Source organism: Heterocephalus glaber, unplaced genomic scaffold (assembly GCF_053883595.1).
Source record: "Heterocephalus glaber isolate CG9 unplaced genomic scaffold, H.glaber_assembly_v1.0 deba00001531, whole genome shotgun sequence".
Taxonomy (NCBI): domain Eukaryota; kingdom Metazoa; phylum Chordata; class Mammalia; order Rodentia; family Bathyergidae; genus Heterocephalus; species Heterocephalus glaber.
This window is the reverse complement of record NW_028258329.1, coordinates 11,577,266-11,599,458: the sequence shown is the minus strand read 5'-3', so window position 1 is coordinate 11,599,458 and position 22,193 is coordinate 11,577,266. Positions and strand designations below refer to the sequence as shown.

At 37.0% G+C, this 22,193-nt stretch overlaps 1 protein-coding gene across 8 annotated transcripts in view; it reads left to right on the top strand.

Annotated features, from left to right (window-relative positions):
• Mctp2 (multiple C2 and transmembrane domain containing 2) overlaps window positions 1–22,193 on the top strand; it is a 251,357-nt gene that overhangs the window by 109,952 nt on the left and 119,212 nt on the right. For all 8 annotated transcript variants that reach the window (XM_087188343.1, XM_087188345.1, XM_004852710.4 and 5 more), the window contains 6 exons: window positions 1,425–1,567; window positions 2,350–2,426; window positions 2,943–3,054; window positions 7,008–7,043; window positions 17,483–17,647; window positions 19,802–19,932. In XM_087188343.1, the coding sequence (XP_087044469.1) occupies window positions 1,425–1,567; window positions 2,350–2,426; window positions 2,943–3,054; window positions 7,008–7,043; window positions 17,483–17,647; window positions 19,802–19,932 (664 nt within the window). The remainder of the gene's footprint in view (window positions 1–1,424; window positions 1,568–2,349; window positions 2,427–2,942; window positions 3,055–7,007; window positions 7,044–17,482; window positions 17,648–19,801; window positions 19,933–22,193) is intronic.

Sequence of the window (22,193 nt, the reverse complement as noted above, 5' to 3'; positions counted from 1 at the left end):
TGGAGTGGGGTGGAGGGAGAGAAGAGGTGAAGGAGAAATAAAAAGAATGAAGACACATACACGCACCAACTCTCCATGATGAACAAAATTGTTACATATGTACTGCAAACGTACTAATAAAATTTTAAAAATAACATTCTTGGACAATATTGGCTTGACTTTAATATCAGAAATTCATTTCAGTGAACATTCTGGAAGCCTGTCTTGTGCACGGTCTGAGGCATTTGGGATGGATCAGTAAATAGACTGTTAGTTTTGTTACCTAGTGATAGCTCTGTTTCAAAATTAACTACAGTATCACTCCCCAAAGTGAATTATTTTTGTAGCATTATCAAGTGGCCATCATTTATCCCCTCCTCGATTGATTGCTCATTTATTTGTGTCTTTTTATTTAGCATTTCCAGGTAAAATGAGCAAGTGTATTCCCAGCACTGTAAGATGGTACACACACATGCATGTACCAAGGAGGCCTAATACATAATTCATGCATTATGTTTGGAGGCATTTTGTTTTGTTTTGTTTCAATTGATCTTAAAAATGTGGAGGAGGATCTGCCTTCAGCACTTTGTTTTGCTTTGGGCATAATAACTGTTGGGACATTATTCATTCCTTTTGGCATCTGTTTCAAAGCTCCCCAGGAGGAGTCAGGCAGGTCACTGGTGTCAGGGCTGAGGCCAGCTGCAGGCCCAGTGGATGCGGAGTTCAGCTGGCCCCAGAAAACAATGTACACAGCCTTCATGCAGGTGCGGGGCAAGCAGAGAACAGCAACTCTGTCGATTTAATCTCTATGCCCCCCAGTTTGAGTCTGAATCCCATCACCCCATCTGTTGAGCCAGTGGCTTCAGAGATGGATTTATTTATTATGATTATATTTTGAAGTATAGCATTGTGTGGGATCAGCCACATGGCTAAATGCCTGCAAATGGTTTGTTTCCCTCTCCATGGACTCTGCTGTCCCTAGAAGGCATGGGCTTCTCCCCAGGACTCCTGCCACTGATGTGATTGCTTGGATTTTTGTGGATAGCAGAGGGGTGACATATCCACAATGCAACCAAACAAAAAAAAGCTCCAGGAGCCTATTTGTTTGTTTTTTTTTAATGGTCCTGGTATAAAAATTTATTTGAGATCTAGAAAGGAAACTCATCTATTATTATTATTATTATTACTTTTTATACCTTTTCTACATATTTCTTGCAGCTCTTTGTCTTGTATTCCTGTTTTACTACTGAAAACAAGAAGGAATTAGACATCTACTCCCAAATTCTTTCATTTCTCTCTCTCTCTCTTTTCCACTCTCCGGGCCTTCGAACTCGGCTCAGGGATTTGTCTGGACTGGGATCAGTGGATTGCAATCCTCACATAATGGAGAGCCCAGGCTCCTATGTGGACTTCAAATTCTGTCTTGTTCTCTTTTTCTTCTAAAGGCACAAGTGACCCCTATGTGAAATTTAAACTGAATGGAAAGACGCTGTACAAAAGTAAAGTCATATATAAGAACCTGAACCCAGTTTGGGATGAAATAGTTGTGTTGCCAATACGAAGTCTTGATCAAAAGCTACGTGTGAAGGTAATCACAGAGAGCTTTAAAATCTGCTCCTTTATTACAATTATTTACTTCTCAACAGTTTCTCTCATGACCTCTTAAAAATGCACTTGCCACAATTAGTTCTTTTATTGTTTTCAAGGACTCAGTTATCAATATTAATAATACAGAAGGAATTCTTTATTACATTTGAAACCGGATGTCTCAAGTCAATGGAGTATGCGCTGTAGAAACTTAAGAATAAGAATATCTCCACTGACTGTATTTAAACTTACTGAATGTGGAAGAATTACTGCCAGTAGTGCAGTGGCGACACGTACTAGAGCCTTTCTCATTAGGAATAACTTTATTCTTAACAGGGCTTCAAGCTACCGATGTAAGCATCAGTTGCTCTAACATCTGGGTTAAAACTGCATGAGTTGAGTGCAAAATGGGCTTGCTGCAGAATATTTAACAAATTTCAATTTAATTGGCAGATCTGCTCACCGTGGAAAATACTAAAGTTTAATGAGAGGCCCATTTAAACTACAGAGAGCTGCCCATTGTGCATAATGTGTTCATGCTTAGGAGTCCTGCCTTAGAAGTATTTTCTGCAGTTGTTTTGGTGAGAAGTATGCAAAATGGGCAAGATTGGAAAATTTTGTCCCCTGTACAGGCTTGGCTAAGTTTCTCTTTAACTGTACTATGCAAGTGACCATAAGGTCTGAACGATGGGTTTCAAATTTCCAAGCCTTTGGTATTTGTTAATAATTTGATAAATGTGTTACCTTATTCATGTGTATGACTGGCCTCTGAACTTTTCGTAGGTATATGATCGAGATTTAACCACATCTGATTTCATGGGTTCTGCATTTGTCATTCTCAGTGATCTTGAGCTTAACAGGTATTGTGTTTTTACCTTTCAATCATTATTAATGAACTTTATAGACATCTCAAGATGTTAATTGGTTCCTCTTGAGCTCAAATAACAAAACTTGAATGAATGGAAGAGTACTTTAAAATGTTGTTACAACTGAATATATTTTAAGATTTTTGGTTTTTAGTTGCCAAATATGTTATTCAGACATTTTCTTTTATAATGTATTCTAAAATGTGTATTGGATTTTGCACTTCCATTTGCTAATATTCAGGTTCATTAACCTAACATAAAGCAAATATTTAAATTTTATTTGGATGGTGGGGAGGCAGATGAGTTAACCAATCGTTGAATTACATGATGCCAAACAATGTCTCTGCTCTGTATATGCTTGGTTTATTTTCACTAAACTTGGTGCCTGTTTAGCGTTGTGTCTGTTCTTTGTACAGAGAGAAGACTTCTACCACAAACTCCTGATACACTACAAGACCACACCGTATTTCCAAGTACTAAAATTATCTGCTGCTTTTGGTTTTCTTGTAGAACGACTGAACATATTTTAAAACTGGAAGATCCAAACAGTTTAGAAGATGACATGGGAGTGATTGTGTTAAATCTGAACTTAATAGTAAAACAAGGTGATTTCAAGAGACATGTAAGTGTAACCATTTTGGTCATTTTTAAACTCTTCATTGTCATTGTCCTTTGAATACCAATCTAGCAGGCAACTGATATTTTTATAATCTTTTTTGGAACAAATATTGTTTGTTATACTTAGAGGTTACTTATCTGTGATTACACTCACCCTCTCTTTTAAAACACTAGAAAGCAAATCCACTAAGGTATTCTATTTTGGGTAGGGATATGGTTAGTATTGCTATTATTAAAACTTATATGCTGTGGAAGATTAGCTTATAATAGATTATTTGACGTGCACATTTCCTAAGTGTTAAAGTTTCTATTTAGAATTTTTAGGTCCCAGATGAATTACGTATTATTCAGTTATGAAGACCAGTTCCCAGGATTTAATTATTGAATTGTATATTATTAATGTGATCAAGTATACATCTTAAGCATTATGATTTCTTTTTCATCATCCCTTTAAAAAATTTTAGCTACTAAATTTTCCATTGGGAATGCTTTGGGGAAGATACAAATTTTAATGTACCTTGGTCTCTTACATGGAAATTTCTGGTTAATCCACTACTTACTGAAGATGTCTATAATATCAACAAAGCATTAGACTTCATCCGGATATGACCTAGGCAGCTCTTATGTACAGATATGTTATTATCATTCATCTCATCTTATATTCAGGAATTATGTTTTATAATTCCAAGAATTCAGAAAATGAAATCCGTCTTTAATTTTAAATTACTTGAAAGGCATTTTTAAAGCCAACTGAAATACTTGAGAAAGAATAAGATGTGTTACAACTTAGCATGTGTGAAAATCTAGTATGAAAATCTGAAACCTGTTTATAAATTAAGCTTCTAATAATGCTTCCTGAATTCAAGCAAAACAGACAAGGGGGATATTCTTCATTTTGACATTGTGAATGTAACTTATTTCTGATGAAAATAATGACTGATTTGCTAGTAAATTCACAGAAGCTAATTTTAAGTAATATAAACAACTGGACTATAATATTTTAATTTACAGAGGACTGACTGAATATTTTTTTAAAATTTGAAATCCTTATTCATGAGAATTTACTTCTTGACAACAACAGAATAAAACTCAATTGACTACTGTTAAGAAAAAGTGCCTCTGTTCCTACTTGACACCTCAGTAAAATGAGTTATTTTGATGTAAAAATGCCTTGAGAAGATGTTGAAAATAAACTTGTATTTTCCTACCCCATAGAGTGAAGGAGGGTTTTCTTTAGCTTCCCCTTAGTCTTGACAGTGCTGCTAGTGCATCTGCAACTCTGGGTTCAATGTCCGTGTATATACAGAGGTGGACTCCAGATTAAAATAATGCATGTTATATATAGGTATCATTTGCCATGTGGTAGAGCAATTACCAGCCAATGTGTTCTCAGAATTTCTTATGTATTTAAATGGTGCTTGTAAAGTTGCATGCTTTCCCCATGAAAATAGTTGCATACTTAAACAACTACTCTTGTGAATTTCTTGTAGTATATAGAATCATATTTAGCGTCATATTGGCCCTTAAAATACACTTAAATATTGCCAACTTTGGAGTTTTAAAGTAATGGCACTTTAGTTTTAACTTATTTCAAATTGCAGAGCATTTAATGCTAGATGAAACAAGGATTTATTTTGCAAAACATCTCATATCTTTTCAAAGTTCAATAACTAATCGCGGTTCTCATTTTATTTAGTTTGACCCTTTTTCAGTTGACTCCTCAATTCCTGTATTGAAGAGTTTTTCACACTGTTTACTCAAGTGCCTTTTTATTCTTTGTTAGTCTGGCAGTAGTCTAGTGTACAATGCACGTATTTTATATTTTATATATTCTCATGAAGATATTATACAAAAAGCCTGCCTACTCTCATTTGCTCAGATTGGTAGTATTTTTTTATATACTTGATCAAATTATAACCAAAGAATAATTAATTGAGTAATTTGTTCTGGGCCATATGTGGTTATTCAATTTACAGCACATATCATGGAGCCTTTGGGTATGATAGATGTGTAAAAGCATTTGTTCTTTTCATGGAGTTTATATTATTTAAAGGCATGTTTATATTAAGTTTTGAAGTGGGACTAGCACTTGGGACTGGGAGAAAATAGATTATTTGATTGGTATTATCTGTTTATAAATGTCCATTTTAATTTATACTCTGGTGGAGAAATTTCAGTTTGAATTCTCAGTTTTGTACCCATTTTTGTTTCCATCATCATTGAAGCAGATGGTATTTGCTGCTATGGAGCCAAACTGACAAAAATATTCTGTGTAACATTTTTCTGAATTTACCCTGAATCCTATGGATATGTAAGTGCAGTCAGAATGTAAGGCAGTGTCTGGAAAACTAACAAACATACATGTTCTTTGTCTTGGAAAAAATAAGGTTATAATTAAAATTAAGGATTCTGTCATCAAAGTTGTATGGGTTTGAATCCCAGTTCCATCAGTATTCTGGTCTGCTCAAATTCACAGACTTATTTAACCTCTCTCAGCTACAGTTTCCTCTTGTGTGAAACGAGGATAAGAAAAATGTGTTCCTGCCAGGGATTTAGCTCAGTGGTTTCGCTGCCTGCTGTCCAAGCACAAGGATCCAAGTTTGATCCCCAGTGCAAAAAAAAAAAAAAAAAAAAAATGTCTTCCTTATTTGGTCCTGAAAATTAAGATTATCAAATGTGGTGCTTGGTATGGAGTAGAGATAATCAATAAATGGTAGTGCATAGCATTGCTTAAGCAAACAGTAATAGTCATTTTCCATTAAAACTCTTATTTGCTTTATTTATCTTTTATGATTATTATAAAACTCAAATTATTATTACATACCTCAAAGGCTCCCAAGTAGTCCTATACAACTATAAGATGATAATTAATTTTAGTAATTGGATTGGGTGAAAATATTTGCTGCTGTGATGGGGAAAACCCAGAAAAAATTCTAATACCCTGCTTATAGGATTTATAACTGTGTGTTATATGGTGAGTATTGCACTCAGCATTTCCCCAGGGGAAATATTATCAATGAAGAATATTTTTATTTCTGATCCAGTGTTTCTAGTTGCTGGTCAATGGAATGTAAGTGCATTTCCCCTGAAGACTGTTTACTTTTTGGTGTCTAGTTTATTGGGAAGACATACTGGCAAAGTGGATAGGTCATTTACTGAAAGTTTTTTTTTTGTTATTGTTAAGCATAATATTAAATGGGGACTGCTCAATTGGTTTCATAATGGAGTTGTAATCTCCCAAATTCATATAAGTTTTAAGCCAGTTAGCTAGTTAACCAGCCAGATTAAACCTGTGAAGGACTGGACAGGAGTAATGAGAGGATTTTGCTGAGAGAATTTTAATTGTAGATGAAATTCAGCATTATTGCCTGACTAGAGGGAGACCAGAAGAGAATAGAGGTGAAGTTGCTTGTTTTCTTCCTTTCTCAGGTGTATATTAACTTATTTTTCTTAGCTGAATGACGACAATTCAGATTTTTTTCTCCTATTTTTTGAATATTGGGTATTGAATATTTAACCTATGAAGGTAAACTGAATTATCTTAAACTATGGAAACCTAAACATGAACTGACAGTGGTCCTGAACGTCATTAACTTTTTCATACTACTACCTAAATATTCCAAATGGTAGGAAATTGGTGTTCTACTTTTTTAGAAATAAAATTATGTTTCAAGATAATCTTAAAAAGTAGGTATACTTCTAGGGATTGGGCAGTATTCATCTGTTCATGCCTTTATCTACTAAATACTTTGGAAAAGTTATGTAACACAACCACTTAATGTGATTTTCTTTGTTTTTATTTTCTTCCTTAAATATGCAGTTTTGGTAACTTCAGAATATAGGTGTCAGTCATCTGAATGTAATCTTACCATATCACACAATATAATTATGTTTTTAACAATTCTATTTCTCTGTTTCATTTTGATATTTTCACTGTTCAACGGACACAATCTGTAGCGTTGGTCAAATCGGAAGCGGTTGAGTGCTAGCAAGGTAAATATATTTGTCTTTTCTTTAGATTATTGGCTAAAAGATCATCTTCGTAGCAAAAACAAATGTGTACATAACTGATATTTTCCAACCTTTACTTGTAATGGCAGTCTTTACTTCTTACTGCTATAAAAAATAAGAAAAAGAACAACTTTCCTTTAAAATTTCATTAACGGTATAGCCAGATGTTTGAACTTAACATGTTCAAGTGGTGACATTTTACATGTACCATGCATGTTAGAATTTTAGACTTCATTAAGCTTGGATTATTTAGAGTGTAGTGTGGTTAGCCTTATTCTTTAGGAAGTTATTTACCATTAGATGGAAACTACCATTAGTACTATATGGGCAATAAACGCTGAGAAGATTATATGTCTTTTTATATCTTCTGAAAAAAGGCATTTATGATGTTTTTTGCTTAGAATTTCTTTACAGATTTCTCGATGCAGTACCAATGATTTTTATAAGGTTAGCATCTCTTTTATCAATTGCAGAATACTATCTTATTTATGAAAGTACAAATATACCAACACTGGAGTGTTTTCTTGCCTTAATAATTTACCAAGTGATTAAATAAGCAAGTTGTAACTTAGGTGACTAAATGTGAAAGTAATTGTAGAAATAAATAAAACCCAGGAAGTTTTACAGCTGAAAGTAGCAGCTGTGTTATTTTAAAAGAGAAATAATCAACAAATATCATATTAAGTAATGTAATATTTCAGGCTATTTATACAGTTAGGTTTCTTCTGATATCTGGTGTGTGCTGCATGTGTGGTGTGCGGGTGAATGGTGTGTGCTGCATGTATGGTGTGTGTGTGGATGGTGCGCGCTGTATGTGTGGTGTCCGTATGGATGATGTATGTTGTATGTGTGAATATGATAGGAAGAGGTTGCAGAAGCAGTCTCTGGGTAGCATGTCCACCATGTACAAGCTAATACATATATGTATGTATATGTCCAATGCTAATTTCTAACCCCACTGTGCTTCATTGCCTATATTTTTGTAAAATGAAGAGTTTAAAACTGGCAGAACTTCCACTTCAAGAATTTTGTGATGTGTATGTGTGAGGGTGAATTAAAATCTCTTACTTTTGGAAATCCAAAGGAACCAAAGTTCTGATGTATACCTACTGAAATGTATGTGCTTTGCATTTTGAACACATTCAAAATAACTATGAAAAGGTGATTTTTTACCCTACAAATTCACTTGGTTCCTGAGACTTTGATTCTTCATAGAAATAAAATTAAAAGATGACAAATAATGGTATGATGCTGTGTCAGAAATTCCTCCAACGTTTGCTTTATTCCTTTATAGTCACTAGAGGGTAGAAGAACATCATCTCTCACCACAGAAGGGAGTATAGCCCTTGCTCTCTAATATTAAGAGTTTCTGTAACCACCCAGAGCAGTAAAGTTTCCCAGAATGCTTTGGTGAAACCTGACAAAGTAGTATTTTCTCGTTTATTGATTCTGCTGCTGCACTAAAACCCTGGTACTGTACATCAATAACCATCTTTAGTTAGGGAGCTTCAGTCTGTGGAAGAGCACTGGCAGTTTGTGGAAGAACATAAAGGCTAGAAAGAAAAATTGTGAGCTTGGGGAATATTGGAGTCTAGGGAGGATAGGAGAGGTTATGGAAGAATGGCCAGAGGGGTAGAAAAAGATGTTGACAGCATGGATAAAGACATCAAAAATATGGCTGAAACAGAGGATCCAGAGAGCAGTATTTAGTGCCACATATATATATATATTTTTTATCCTCTCCTCAGATTGTGTCTTGGAACTTGGCCGTGTGGTTCGTCTCCCCCCCCCCCCCACGCCTCATGGTAGTTTCTAGAATTTTGACTTTAGTATACTGGGCTCAGGAATGTTATAAAGGCCTAACCCTGATATGCGTGTTTAGTAATGTTTACCAAATGCTGTCTTGGTCTTATTTGATACCTTTAAGAGGTATATTGGAGAAGACTTTTAATAATTGTGTTACATTTTTTGCTTCTGAGAGCAAAAAAGAAAATGATATAAAGAGAAAAATGAGATAACTTCTATTTTGGCTTATGAAAATAAATCACATGGAAACTCCATAGACTTTCTGATTAACACCATAAAAGTAGTTAAAATATCTTGGCCACCTCATCTTTTGGTATTTTTAAACTGGGAGTTTTTCTTTTATCATTTTTATATTATATTTAATATTATCTTTGGCTGGCATACTTAGCTATGAGTATCAAAATTTTACTAGTTCTAATGTAATATATTACATATAAAATATCATTAACTTTCTACTTCAATCTGATTCTTATAATAAGAACTTTATTTACAAAATTACTTCTTTTCCCTAAAAGTTTATACTTTTGTATCATCCCAAATATTCCTGAAAGGCAGAATTTTTATGGGCTTGCTTCTAAACTATTTCCTTTCTATTCTCCCCTAGATTTCAATATAGAAAATACATAGAGATCACCTTTAAAAATTTTATTTTACAACCAAAACCTTCAAAAATAAGTAGTTAATTGAGAATTAGGAATGTGATTTTATATGGTCTGGATCAACACCTAGTTGTCTTTATATATTTGCTATCCATAATCTTTGGTGGGAATTGGTCTCTTTCTAAACCTTTTTATTCAAATCATGGGTGAGCATATATCACTATAGTATGATTCCTTTAATTCTTTTGGGAAGATACCCAGCAGGGGAACATCTAGCATATATAAAGAACTTTTAGACCTCCCAAATTTAAAGATCCAATCCAAAAATGGGCATCTGAAATGAACAGACATTTCTCAGACAAAGAAGTAGAAATAGCAAATAAACGTATGAAAAAATGTTCAACATCACTGGTCATTCAAGAGATGCAAATGAAAATAATGCTGAGATTCCACCTCACCCCACAAAGAATGGCTGCTATCATGAAATCAACCAATAACAAATGCTGGCGGGGCTGTGGGGAAAAAGGAACCCTGCTCCACTGCTGGTGGGAGTGCAGACTGGTGCAACCACTGTGGAAATTAGTATGGAAATACCTCAACCTCAAAGAACTAGGATTAGAGGTCCCGTTTGACCCAGATATTTTCATATATTCTTAATGTAAATGTCTACCCATAGTAAAAATTATTTATCTTTTTAATTTCTTGGTTAAACTCAAAGGCTTGGAGAATTGTATACTTAAACAGTAACATATGAGGTATAATAGAAAAAAAGCAATGAATATTAAATTAAAACAATTTTATTACAGCAAAAGACACATCGTCATTAATTCCCCTCAAAATACTCCCCTTCACTTCAGAAACACTTATCCCATCATTCTTGCCACTTTCTGAAGCAGTTCTGGAAGTCTTTTGTGAGTCTCTTTAATTACATTCTGTTGGCTACCTCAATGTCCTGAATAGGTTTGAAACGTTTAACTTTCATGGTCATTTTGACTTTGGGGAAGAGCCAGAAGTAGCATGGTGCCACATTTGGTGAATAAAGTGGATAAGGACACGCAGTGATGCTTTTATGAGCCTTCCTTTTTGTTGCATGGTGCTTGATAGCAGCATTCACTGTATTTTTTGTCACTCTTCATGATGATACAAAAGAGGACTTCAAGAACTGCTCCAGGAAGTGATAAGAACAATGAGATAAGTATGTTTGAAGCCCAGGGTTGGGGGTTATTTTGAGAGAGATTAATGGGAATATATCTTACTGCAATGCTTTTTAAAATTTAAACATTCACTGTATATTTTGATCACACCGCATCTCTACATAGGTGTATGTTATACCTTTCTCTGTTTATCTGTGACTTAACATAATCTTATTTATCTGTGTCTGTCTTATCAATTGTATCCCTCTTTTCAATGTACTGTCAGTCTCTATCACTCATCCATCTGTGTTTTATTTTGCATTGCTGGGGATGGAATCCAGGGCTTGCACCTGCTAAGCATTCTACCATGGAGCTCCACCCGAGGAGCCCCTGACTCCGCTCTGCCTAACTAGCTGTGGTGCTGCACTGACCGCTCCTTGATGTCTTAGCCCTGCTCCTTCTGCTGCCTCCTTCTGAAGTCTAATTTAGCATCAGCCTGAGAATAATGACCTTTAGGGGATTTCCTCCTTTCCAGAGGCTGCAATGTGCAGGTCAGGCTGGTAACCTAGAGAAATTCTCCAAGCTTCTGTGCTCTCCAGGGCAACAGGGTGCTAACTTCCCAAACCTTGCATTAGATATCTTTTCTTGGTGACTTTAGGGTCAGTCTTGCCCCAAACCTTTCACTGAGCATAGAATTTTGTCTTATGCTGGGAATACTATCCGTTACTGTAAAGATGAAGTAGAGGCAGCAGAATGAATAAGCTGCCGAGAGACTTGGGAAGTAGAGTGCTGGGGTATTCAGAAGACAGCTCAGTGTGGAGGCCTTGGATTCAATCCTCAGTACTACAAAATAAAACAAAAGGGAAAAAGAAAACACCCTGGGAATGAGACCCCACAGTCTTTTGCCCTTCTGATGTTTGAGAACCACGAACGTGGACTGGAGAATGAAGAGGGGTGCTGGGAAGAGTAGGAATCAAAGCTAGAGCTATAAGCAAGGGCTGGCCTTGTGGGTCAGTAGCCGTGGCTGCTGACCCTTAGGTGTTGGGATTCAGGCTGGAATTGGGGTGTGACAAGGTGATCCCCAGGGTGCAAAATATAAGAATCCACTTGGGCTTAGGTGCCAGCCCTGTGCTTGCTGTAGCCTCACAGTGAGCCAACCACTCCATGGTTTTACTTTCTTTCTGCTCAGGACGTGAGTACTTATGCAGTCCTTTAAATAGAGGAGAGAATTGGATACATAGAACTAAGTGTAAAGGCCAGCAGGGTAGCACAAAAACCAGAAATGCTAGAGGACAAATACAATCGCATATGAGCACAACACCTACACTTCCTAGAAATTGGGACAAGAACATGATGTTCCCCAATCACATAGCTTTCATTTTTCCCCTTTATTTTTTAATAGTAGGAAGTGCATTAGAAATATTTTCCTGTTCCTGTGCTCTGAGAGTCATTGGATATTCATAGTCCTTATCTATTTACTTAATATTTTCTTAATCTAATTTTTGTTCTTAAGGGCAAAATTTGATGATCTTCCCTTATAATTTAAAAATACGGATTTTTTTTCCATTAACTTTATTGGTACATTTTAGGTATACAGTACAGTTACATTCATCATTGGGATCTTTTACCTTTATATGATGTATCTTGGTTCTTATTTTTTCCCCATTCCTCTGCCCTCCCTTCACCCTTTCCACCCTTCCCTATTTACAAAGACTTTGTTTCCATTTTTTTCCTTTTCTCATATTTTTTTGTTTTCCCTTTTTTTCTTTCCACTACCCCTCCCACTTCCCCTACTCCTTTAGACCTTTTCTTCCTATTTCGCAATATCAGTTATACATTTTGATCCTTATTTACACATTTAGTTTTTCACACCAGAGAAACTATTGGGAACTAGCACAAAGAATCAACAACTGGGATCTCATCTTATTAAAAAGCCTCTGCACTGCAAGAGAAACCACCAACAGAGCTAAGAGACAACCTACAATATGGGAGAAAATTTTTACCAGTTGTTCCTCAGAAAAAGGTCTACTATCTAGAATATAAAGAACTCAAAAAAATCATATCCCCCAAATATAAAGACCCAATTCAAAAATGGGCATCTGAAATGAACAGACATTTCTCAGGCACAGAAGTAAAAGCAGCAAATAAACATGAAAAATGTTTGACATTACTGGTCATTCAAGAGATGCAGATGAAAACAACACTGAGATTCCACCTCACCCCAGAAAGAATGGCTGCTATCAAAAATATAGAATTTAAGACATGGCGTTCATAGCTAATGTCTTTGTATACCCAGATTATTAATATCTTTGGAATGGTGATAGAATTTTCACCTGTAAATATAAATCTCATCTTCCATGTACATGCACATGTGGAAAATTTAAAAGGTTTTCTTTTTATCCTCCTGCAAAGAATTTTTGTGTAGTTCTGGAGAATTTATGCCTACAGGATCCTCTTCAGATGATGCAAAGAAGTTGCGGAGAAGGACCTTGTTGGGGAGGCTGTTCCTGGATGTGTGTATCTTGTCCTGTCTGCCTGGAAAAATTGTTGACAAGAAGCAGTGGTTTTACATGTTGAAAAGACTTGAAAGGAATATTTCAGTGACTTTTACACTGAATGTTTTCCCTTAGCTTTCAAAGCAATGGTCAATATACTTGGAGTCTTATTTTACTATTCATTTTTTTTCTTACAAAGTCAGTTGATTTTTTTTTTTTTTTACGTGTATGCATTTGTTTATGTTGAATCCCAGGAAAGACTCAGGAAAAATAATTAATGAGAGTTAAAATAGGAGGCACTAGCAACATGGGAATACTGAGGCTCTCATACTTCAGTCCCCGAAAAGATCTATAAAGTGCCTGTACAGTATTTGCCACCTTACTGACAGCCCTACTCACTCTTATTTTTCATTGCCCACCCTGTTTGGGTAGCAGGGGAGTGTTACGTGCAGGGGAGTAGTTTGCTTATGGCTCTGTGGTACTGGTCAGCACACTTAGTTCTAGAGCATGATAGTGCTGAGTGTGACCTTGTTATTGTTGCCTGCAGGCTGTAGCCTCAGTTCTTATTCCCCATTCTCCTTCAAGATCCATCCTTTCTCCTAACCTCCCTGCCACACTGTGTCTGGCAAGAGACAGACAGGAGGTGCTGAGCTGATGTTACCATTGTCCTTTACAACCCTACCAAGAGATGAATTACCAGAATCCACATCACCGTCTCCCCAGCAGCGTGCCCTCTGGCACAGATCCTGGAATAATGCTTGCCCCCAAGCTGCAGTCCCTTTCTGTGCCCCAGGAATGACAGTGCCTGCACTGTTTGGATAATGCGCTACTAGATCAGAAGTGTCTAAGGATTCAAAAGTGAATCTCTTCCACCTATCTGGAGTGAGTAGAAGAACCTCTGTAAAATATACTTCCCATTTCATTCCCTTTCTTCCCATCCTGCCTTGGATATGGGAACATCATGACCCAGAAATAAAAGAATATTTTCAAGGTTACTTCATTTTTACAAAAGCAGCATGTTTATGAGCCAAATACAATAGTCACTTTCCACTATTAATAACTAACAAGCTTGTTTTGCGTGGAAATCACTTTTTCTGTGCTGGAACAATGGATATGGATCTGATAGGGTGGGGACCTCGGAGGAAGACCTAGCAGATGAATGAATCAACATAGAAATAGTAAGAGGTTCTGATCCTTGGGGAAAAAGGAGGAAAATAACAAAACCCTGTTGTACTATATTTTATCTGTTATGTCTGCTGAGGAATTAGGGTCAGGACCCAGAAACTTTGCTCCATCTCCTGGTGTTTGTTTCAGTTCGGGGTGGGGGCGGGGTTCCACTTTGATGGGTCATTTCCTTCTCTCCTTTCACATTCCAGGCTGCATTAAAATGACAAATTTCACTTATAGGTGAGGGCACAGACACAAAAACCTGAGCCATTCAGCTAACTGAGGGAGTGCAGATGAGTGGATTTATTGTGCAGAGAAATGGAGTGTTTGAAGTACAAAATATTTTTGCTAGGCATGCTTTACAAGAACATACAAGGTATGCCTGCCTACCCCCACCACAGGGCCTGACCATGCTTCTCAAGGGTGGAAGAGAAATGTTAAGGTAATTAAGACGCTTCTTTCAGGCACACACACGTACCCAGAGTATGTGGCAGGCAGATGAAACTTTATTTTAGGGGTAAGTTTATGGCACTGTTTGCACAAATATTTAGCGTGAGCTAAGTAGAATTAAGTTCTTGCATTCTTTTTTGTCTACTCTAAGTACTTTTCTCCTACCCTGCCTTTAGGAAGGAGGGGAAAAAAAAAAACTTGGACAGCAAAAAACAAGTCCATCAGATCAAACATGACTGCGTTAAATACTAAAATGTTCAAAGTCCGACTGCGATAGATAAAGGGCTTTGATGGAAAGTGGATATTTCCCAGGGACAGTACAAGCAATAATCCAGATGTTATGGTGTAAGGCAACGAGCGTCCATGGGTAGACCAGGAGCTCCAGCCAAGCCGCGCCTGATACCGCCCTCAGCCTTGCCCTCCCATGCTGTTCTGCCATATGGAACCTATCTCTGGGCCCCGTTAATAACTAGCTTTGGATTCCATTTTCACAGAGCTCATAGAGCTAAGTGGAGCTGTTTTATGGACAAGTTAGATAGAAGCCTTTCCAAGATAAACATCCAATTTGAAATTAGGACATACCAAGCTGCAAAATTATTTTAGGGCATATTTCATGGACGTGCTGCCATTTTTCTTAGGCAATTGCCAGACTGCAGGATGCCCTTTGATCCTCTGTGGACATTACTCCTTTCTTTAGAAAAAGGATTTTGAAATAGTTGCAGTGTTTAGGGAGGAATATATCTGTCGGAACTTTGAAGCATGGCCGTGGGACAGGTCATGCTTTAGCTTGTTGGTTGGCAAGTCAAACTTTTAAGAAGAGAAGAAAGCAAAAAGGGAATTGCAGCTGGATATATGAATCAAAATCTCATTTTCGTTTTAAAGGCAGAGGTTTTGAGCTCATGTACTTAATGAGCTATAAAATAAAGTAAGTCTATTTTATATCTATATACACACCCAAGATGTGTACAAGCGTACATGTATCTATATAATATGATGATATGTTTTAAACAAAGTCACTTAATTTTAATAATTTCATAAACATTTATTATTGAATGTAGTCTACCTGCAATCTTACTGCAAAGAGGAGTTAAAGAAGTCTGCTGGAGATGGATTTTGAAGTTACCTTTTTCCCCATTTGCCTACCCAGCTTTGTCTCAGCACCAGTAAAATCCGTGTGTGTGTGTGTGTGTATGTGTGTGTGTGTGTATGTGTGTGTGTGTGTGTGTGTGTGTGTGTGTGTGTATGTGTGTGTGTGTGTGTGTATGCATGCAGGGGGAATATTGGGAGAAAAGCTGAATGGATAAGAAGTTTGAGTGTATATTTCCTTAAAAATATTTAGTTTACAATTGTCCTAAAATGATCAAGAAGACATCTGGTAAGGCATTGCTGGATCATTTGGAGTGGTAGAGTGAGGTGGGCTCTGAGGTAAGCTGCGTAGAATTAACATGGCCCTGACACATCACTTGTTGTGATAAATGTCAACTAACTGGCATCCAGGCAGATTGCGGTGTAAACGATCTCGAAGATATAGCGAGTGATGACAGGAATGAATACTGACTTTTAGAAACCCTTTGCTTTACTAGGGTGCTCGGCACCATTTACCTTCTTTACCCCATTTATTTCTCCTTTAAATAAAAAAGTCTCTGCTTATGCAATTTCCCTTACTGAAAAGAGAACATAAATGGGCTCTTCCAACTAAGTGCAGCCTGTGGATTAGGTGGGAATCCTAACTCACGCAGAAAACCCTGGGAAAAACGTCACTGAGACTATTAGGGGCTGTGACTATGTGCAGGGTATTTAATGATATTAGGACAAATTACAGTTAATTTTGTTGTGAGTGATCATGCATGATGATTATATAAAAACAAATATGGCTTTGCTTTAAAACATTCCAGCCAGAAAAAAAATAATGGAGAGAGGAAATTAAAACTGGCAGAATATTGAATCTGGTGAATGAACACAAGTTGATTTATTATACTATTTGTACTCTTTACTTTTTTGTATGTTTAAACATTTGTATGATAGCAATTAAAAATAGTATGAGTATCATATTTATCAGTTAATAGGGAATATTTGGCTTTTGGGTGTTCTCTTTAAGGTGCATATGAATGTGTAGAAGTCATATAGTTTAAAAAGAAATAATATGTGAACAGATACGGAGTCCCTCTTGGTCCCAGACACTGTCAGGTGCATTTTGTACATTCTCCTTGCCAATCTGTTTCACAGCTGCCTCACTTGATATACAAAGCTCCTTTGACCAGCTAGGCCAGTATAAGCTGCACATGGAGTCCTGACTCTTACAGTGAGCGCTACAGGGCTTTTTAGTAGCGGTCTGAGGAATAAGGGAAGTAGGGAGAGAGTGAGACGTGATGGATAAATTCAAAGACATTATTTCTAAACACCCAGAGGTATTTTGCCTTGTTCTTATATCTCTGTTTCCCACAATGCCTTTCTTCTCTTCCTACTCTTAAAACAGCTAGAGGCCCAGTGTAAGGATTCCTAGCAAAGAGCATTTCTGGATGGGACTGGAGATCATTGCCAAAGCCAAGTATTGCTTAAACTCATCCTGCGCTATATTGCTATGAGTCCAAACCTTCAGAAGTAAACCACGTAACTGTAATTGTAGGCTTGTGAAAGGCACGAAGAATGACACTTCTCACCAGTCAGGGAGGGATTCTAAAATCAAACACCGAAAGCTGGGATTCCTATGATAACCAGAATCATTCTCAAGAAGTACGGACAAGCTCACATATCTTTATTTTTTCCTCTAGTCCTCTTTGATACGCAATCTACGGCTCTCAGAGTCCTTGAAAAAGAACCAGCTCTGGAATGGGATTATAAGTATAATTTTGTTGGAAGGGAAGAACATCTCAGGAGGAAATATGACCGAGATGTTTGTTCAATTAAAACTGGGAGATCAGAGGTACAAAAGTAAGGTAAGTTTTGTGAATGCTGTAAGGAGGATAATATATTTTACAATTAAAAATAATTAAAAACTGCTTTCTTCTTCTGAATTTCACAAGAATAGAAGTAACTTACTTTTAGCCCCCCCCCAACTATATTAAAGAGCATTCCAGAAAACAAAATAATGGTATAGTGGCAGTCAGTTAATATTTGAGCTGCTTTGATTGCTTAGAATAATATATTTTAATATGGTAAGTCAGAGCTAAAGAGAGCTCATTAAATCATAGAACACATGATTTATTTTTGTTTTGAAAATAAGCAGAGCATGTTTCACAGAATGCGGGAAAAGGATAACTTCAAAATCCTACAGAAAAATAGCATACTAGTTGATGTGTGTAAATTACATGAAATAGCTGAAAACATTTTCAAAACTATATACTCTTTTCTCTCCCTCATTGGATAGTCTTTACACCAAAAATAATTTTCCAGTGTTGCTAATTTTGCTGTGATTTTTTCTAAAAACAAAACTGTATCTAAAGTATTAAAACTGAAAGTCACGACATTTTAGCTATTTTAAAAATAAGCCATTTTGTTCTGCCAATCTAAATTCCTTTTAATTCTTAATCTTGTAATTTGGTGTGGATTCTATTTCAAAACTATTGGCTCCAAACCGTGCAAATTAATTTGTTTTACATAACTGTCAGACAGGAATATTTCCTACGTTTTGTGGATTGAAAGAGCTAGGGTACTTGAAAGTTGTGTCACTTGCCGAAAGCCACATAGAAAAAAAATCGATGGAAGATTTTTGGAAATAGATTCGAGAATATTTGCAAGTCAGGCTTCACAGCATCTAGCATATAACAGATACACAGAGCTTGGAAAATATTTAAGGAGGTAAAAGGGTATATGTCCTGCACAATTTTTGGTGAAAAATCAAACATTGCACATTCTTTGCTGCATCACCAAGGAGTGGAGAAATGAGGTGCACACTGAAAAATAGTTTATAAGAAATATGAAAAATTTAGGGTAATTTATATCAGAAATATGCAAACAATTATTTTAAGCAGGTAGTTTTAGGCTGTAAAACTACCCTCACAGGAGGAAAATCTGAGGTGACAACATTTCTCTACTAAGATTCCTGTAGCTGGCCAGGGTCAAGATGAGGATTTATGGAAAAATGATTTAACATTAGGAACATTTAACCCTTTCGAGTAAGGTGAAGTGTAGAATTATTTCAATATCAACTATGCTCCTCCTTGGGGAATATTGCATGCAATTTGTAGTTCTAATAGGTCTTTTCTTCTTCCTGAATTCTAAATGCTGGGATGTGATATGTTAAGCCTGATGTAAAAAACACTTAAATGATTTTATATGACATTGGCTACAGCAGAAATCTGGGCAGCCTCATGTTTTTTTCTCACACAGAAATAGAAGGTAATGGGATGTTCACAGCTAGTGCTGTGTCCTTACAGCCCATACTCAGTGTCAGAGAGTTCCATTCACTCCTTATGAGCAAATTGAATCTCTCTAAATGAAAGAAAAATGGAAATCCTCCCAATGAACTAAACACAGAAGCAGTTTAAAGTTACTCTTAGGGAACACAGTAATTCTTGTGGAGGTTTCAAACCACTCACTACTTTTTACATGTTGCTTAAGTGGAATTTCCTAGTCTTACCTCTGTTTTAGTGTCTGAATTCAGTAATTTTGCATTTAAAAAATAGAGATGTAAAACTCATGGGTTACTCACTTAATGCATCTAGCAAATGTTAATTAAGACCCCCAACTGTTAATTTATATAATTTTAAGTAAGCAATGTGTGTATATGCCAACAAAAATGTTACATGGCTTTGATTCACCAATTTGTATTAATTTCTATAAGAAAGAACAATTTCAAGCTGTCTATAGATATAGGTCATTATGCAAACATACATATGTTTTTATGACTTATTACAGTATTCTTTTTAACTTGGCGGGTAAATTGTTGAATCTGGAGGTCATCAAAGTGAATAGTACTCTTTAGCCGTTCCTGAAACCTTAAGGTCCCTTCTGTTCCACAAGTTTAATGTAATAAGAGGCAAAGCCCATCATTATGACCTCCTGCCAGTTAGAAATGAAATTAATGTGTAGCTGCTATAGCAATGAATGACATTTTAAGAAAATAAATATTATAACTGCATGTTTTCTAGACACTGTGTAAGAGTGCAAATCCGCAGTGGCAGGAACAGTTTGACTTTCACTACTTCTCTGACAGGATGGGCATTTTAGACATCGAAGTGTGGGGAAAGGACGGCAAAAAACACGAGGAGCGCCTGGGCACGTGAGTCCCTCTGCTTCTCCTTGGTGGGACCTTGTGTCTGCAGGGGGCTGGGTCTCAGTGAAGGGCCTGTCTGTCTGAGTTGAGGGGACAATGTGTATCTCATCCCTGGAGCCTTCAGTAAGCCGGACAGCCACTCCTAACTGGAGGAGGTGTCCCTTTTTGTTGTTGTTTTAAAGTTGGTAAATGTCATTCAGTGTTTAAAAGCAGTATGTTTCAAAACAGAAATCCAGCCACACCTCAGCATCCAAGGAGGATCCTTTCTGGACCCCTACAGAAATGAAACTCCTAGGATGCTCAAATCCTGTAAACAAAGGCATAGGATTCACATAGAACCTACTTATATTTTCTTGAATACTTTAAATCAACTCTAGATTATTTTTAATACTTAATGCAATCTAAATGCTATGCAAATAGTTGTTCTATTGTATTCCTTAGGGAATGATGATCCCCCAAATGTCTACTAAAAATTGTTTTGAACCAAGGTTGGTTGAGTCTGAATGTGGAAACTGTGTATTTGAAAGGCGAACTGTAATTTATATCAAAGATTCTCTAAAGAAAGATAAGGAGCCATCTCAGGCTGTTTTGGTTTTGTTTATATAAATTGCCCATATACCATAGTTTGGTTTTGCTTCATAGCAAATATCATAATTTAATAAAAATATAGGGTTAGATGTTTCCCATAATGAAAACTTTTCAATGTCTTTGATATAATTTGAAGCAAACTGATAGACTCTATTTGAAGCCAAACCTACTATGTTTTTCTTTTCTTTACTTTGGGCCCTAGCAACTAAATTGAGGTATTCATTTATCCATATGTAATGAACAGCAGTGTAAGAGTCTTAGCTGGCTTATAGGGTTCTGAAGGAGAACACAATAAAAAGAGAGAGCACTAGTATCATGACTGCACCACAGTGAGCACAAAGGAGATGCAGGGAGAAGTACGGGTCACCCCTGATCTCCAGCACATTGTGCTAAATATATCACGGCTCATGTTTTAGATGAGGAAGTGGAGTACAAGAAGTTTACAAATGACTTGGCCTTAGGTTTAAGAACCTTGTGTTCTAAGAGTCAGGATTCTGCCTTTCCAAAGATCAAGTTCTTTCCATCAAGTTGCTACCTGTTAAAAAACAATCTCATATATGTACATTTGCAGTAAAATCTTAAAGAAAACAAACATTTAAAGAGAACCTAAGGGCCCTCAGTTGTTTTTCCATACCTGGAACCCAGTGGAAGGAGACGCCTTGTGGTCACCCGGGGAATGGGAGGCCTCTCTCCCCTCTCCCTTGCAACCAGAACAATTCAACTTTTTGCTGTGCTCCACCTTGGGGGATCCTTAAGTAAAGATTTTTATTACTAAAGAATAAAGATTGAAATTCACTCACTGAATATAACTGCTTCATTTTACAATGAAAGAATGCAGAGAACCAGGGAGATGAAATGTTTTTTCATCAGCCAAGAATTTAGAGTCAAAAATGGCATGAGGCCCAGCTATCTATATCTCAGGCAGTGCTTTTGCTCTGTAAAATCCTTAGCACACTGCCCATAGCCCCGTGCTGGCTCTTTGTGCTGTCCTTGCCCCATCTTGCCTCAGTAGCTCATCCTGAGATCAGTGGATGGGGAGCTCAGTACTCATGCAACATTCTTCCAGTGTTTCATGGCACTGTTTGGCCTCTTACAAGATAGTTTCAGGACACCTGGATCTTATCCACCTGACTGATGACAGTAACTCTCCCCAGTTACTGTGTGGACAACACACACTCTGCCACATACACACATAGCCTGCCTACATTCAATCACACATGTCCATGTACCTCCTGGGGGACCAGCGGGGCCAGTGATCCTGGCAGTTGAGACCTCTGGCCCTTGTGTTCCCCATGCCATAACCTGAGTGCATCACTTAGGCACCGACTGTGCATAAAGAGATTGTACTATCTGCTAGGCACCACTCATTACTTTGATAATGATCTCTCTACAAAGGCAGGTTTGTGCACACTGCTAGCACCATGGGCCATGCCACAACTCTCCACCTTAAGCAGGAGGACTTCATAGTCATTATCTGTCAGGGATGGATATGACCTTGCCTCTGCCATCTCTGCCTGTGCCCACACATGGTACCTGAGATGCCTCAGATACTTCTCAGTACCTCTGCTATTGTCACTGCTGTGACATAGAGGAGCCCTGACCATGCCAATGGCAGGAGGGTCAGAAACTTTGGAGCAAGGATAAGTTATACAAATGCAGAGAACACTGTGTCCCAAGTA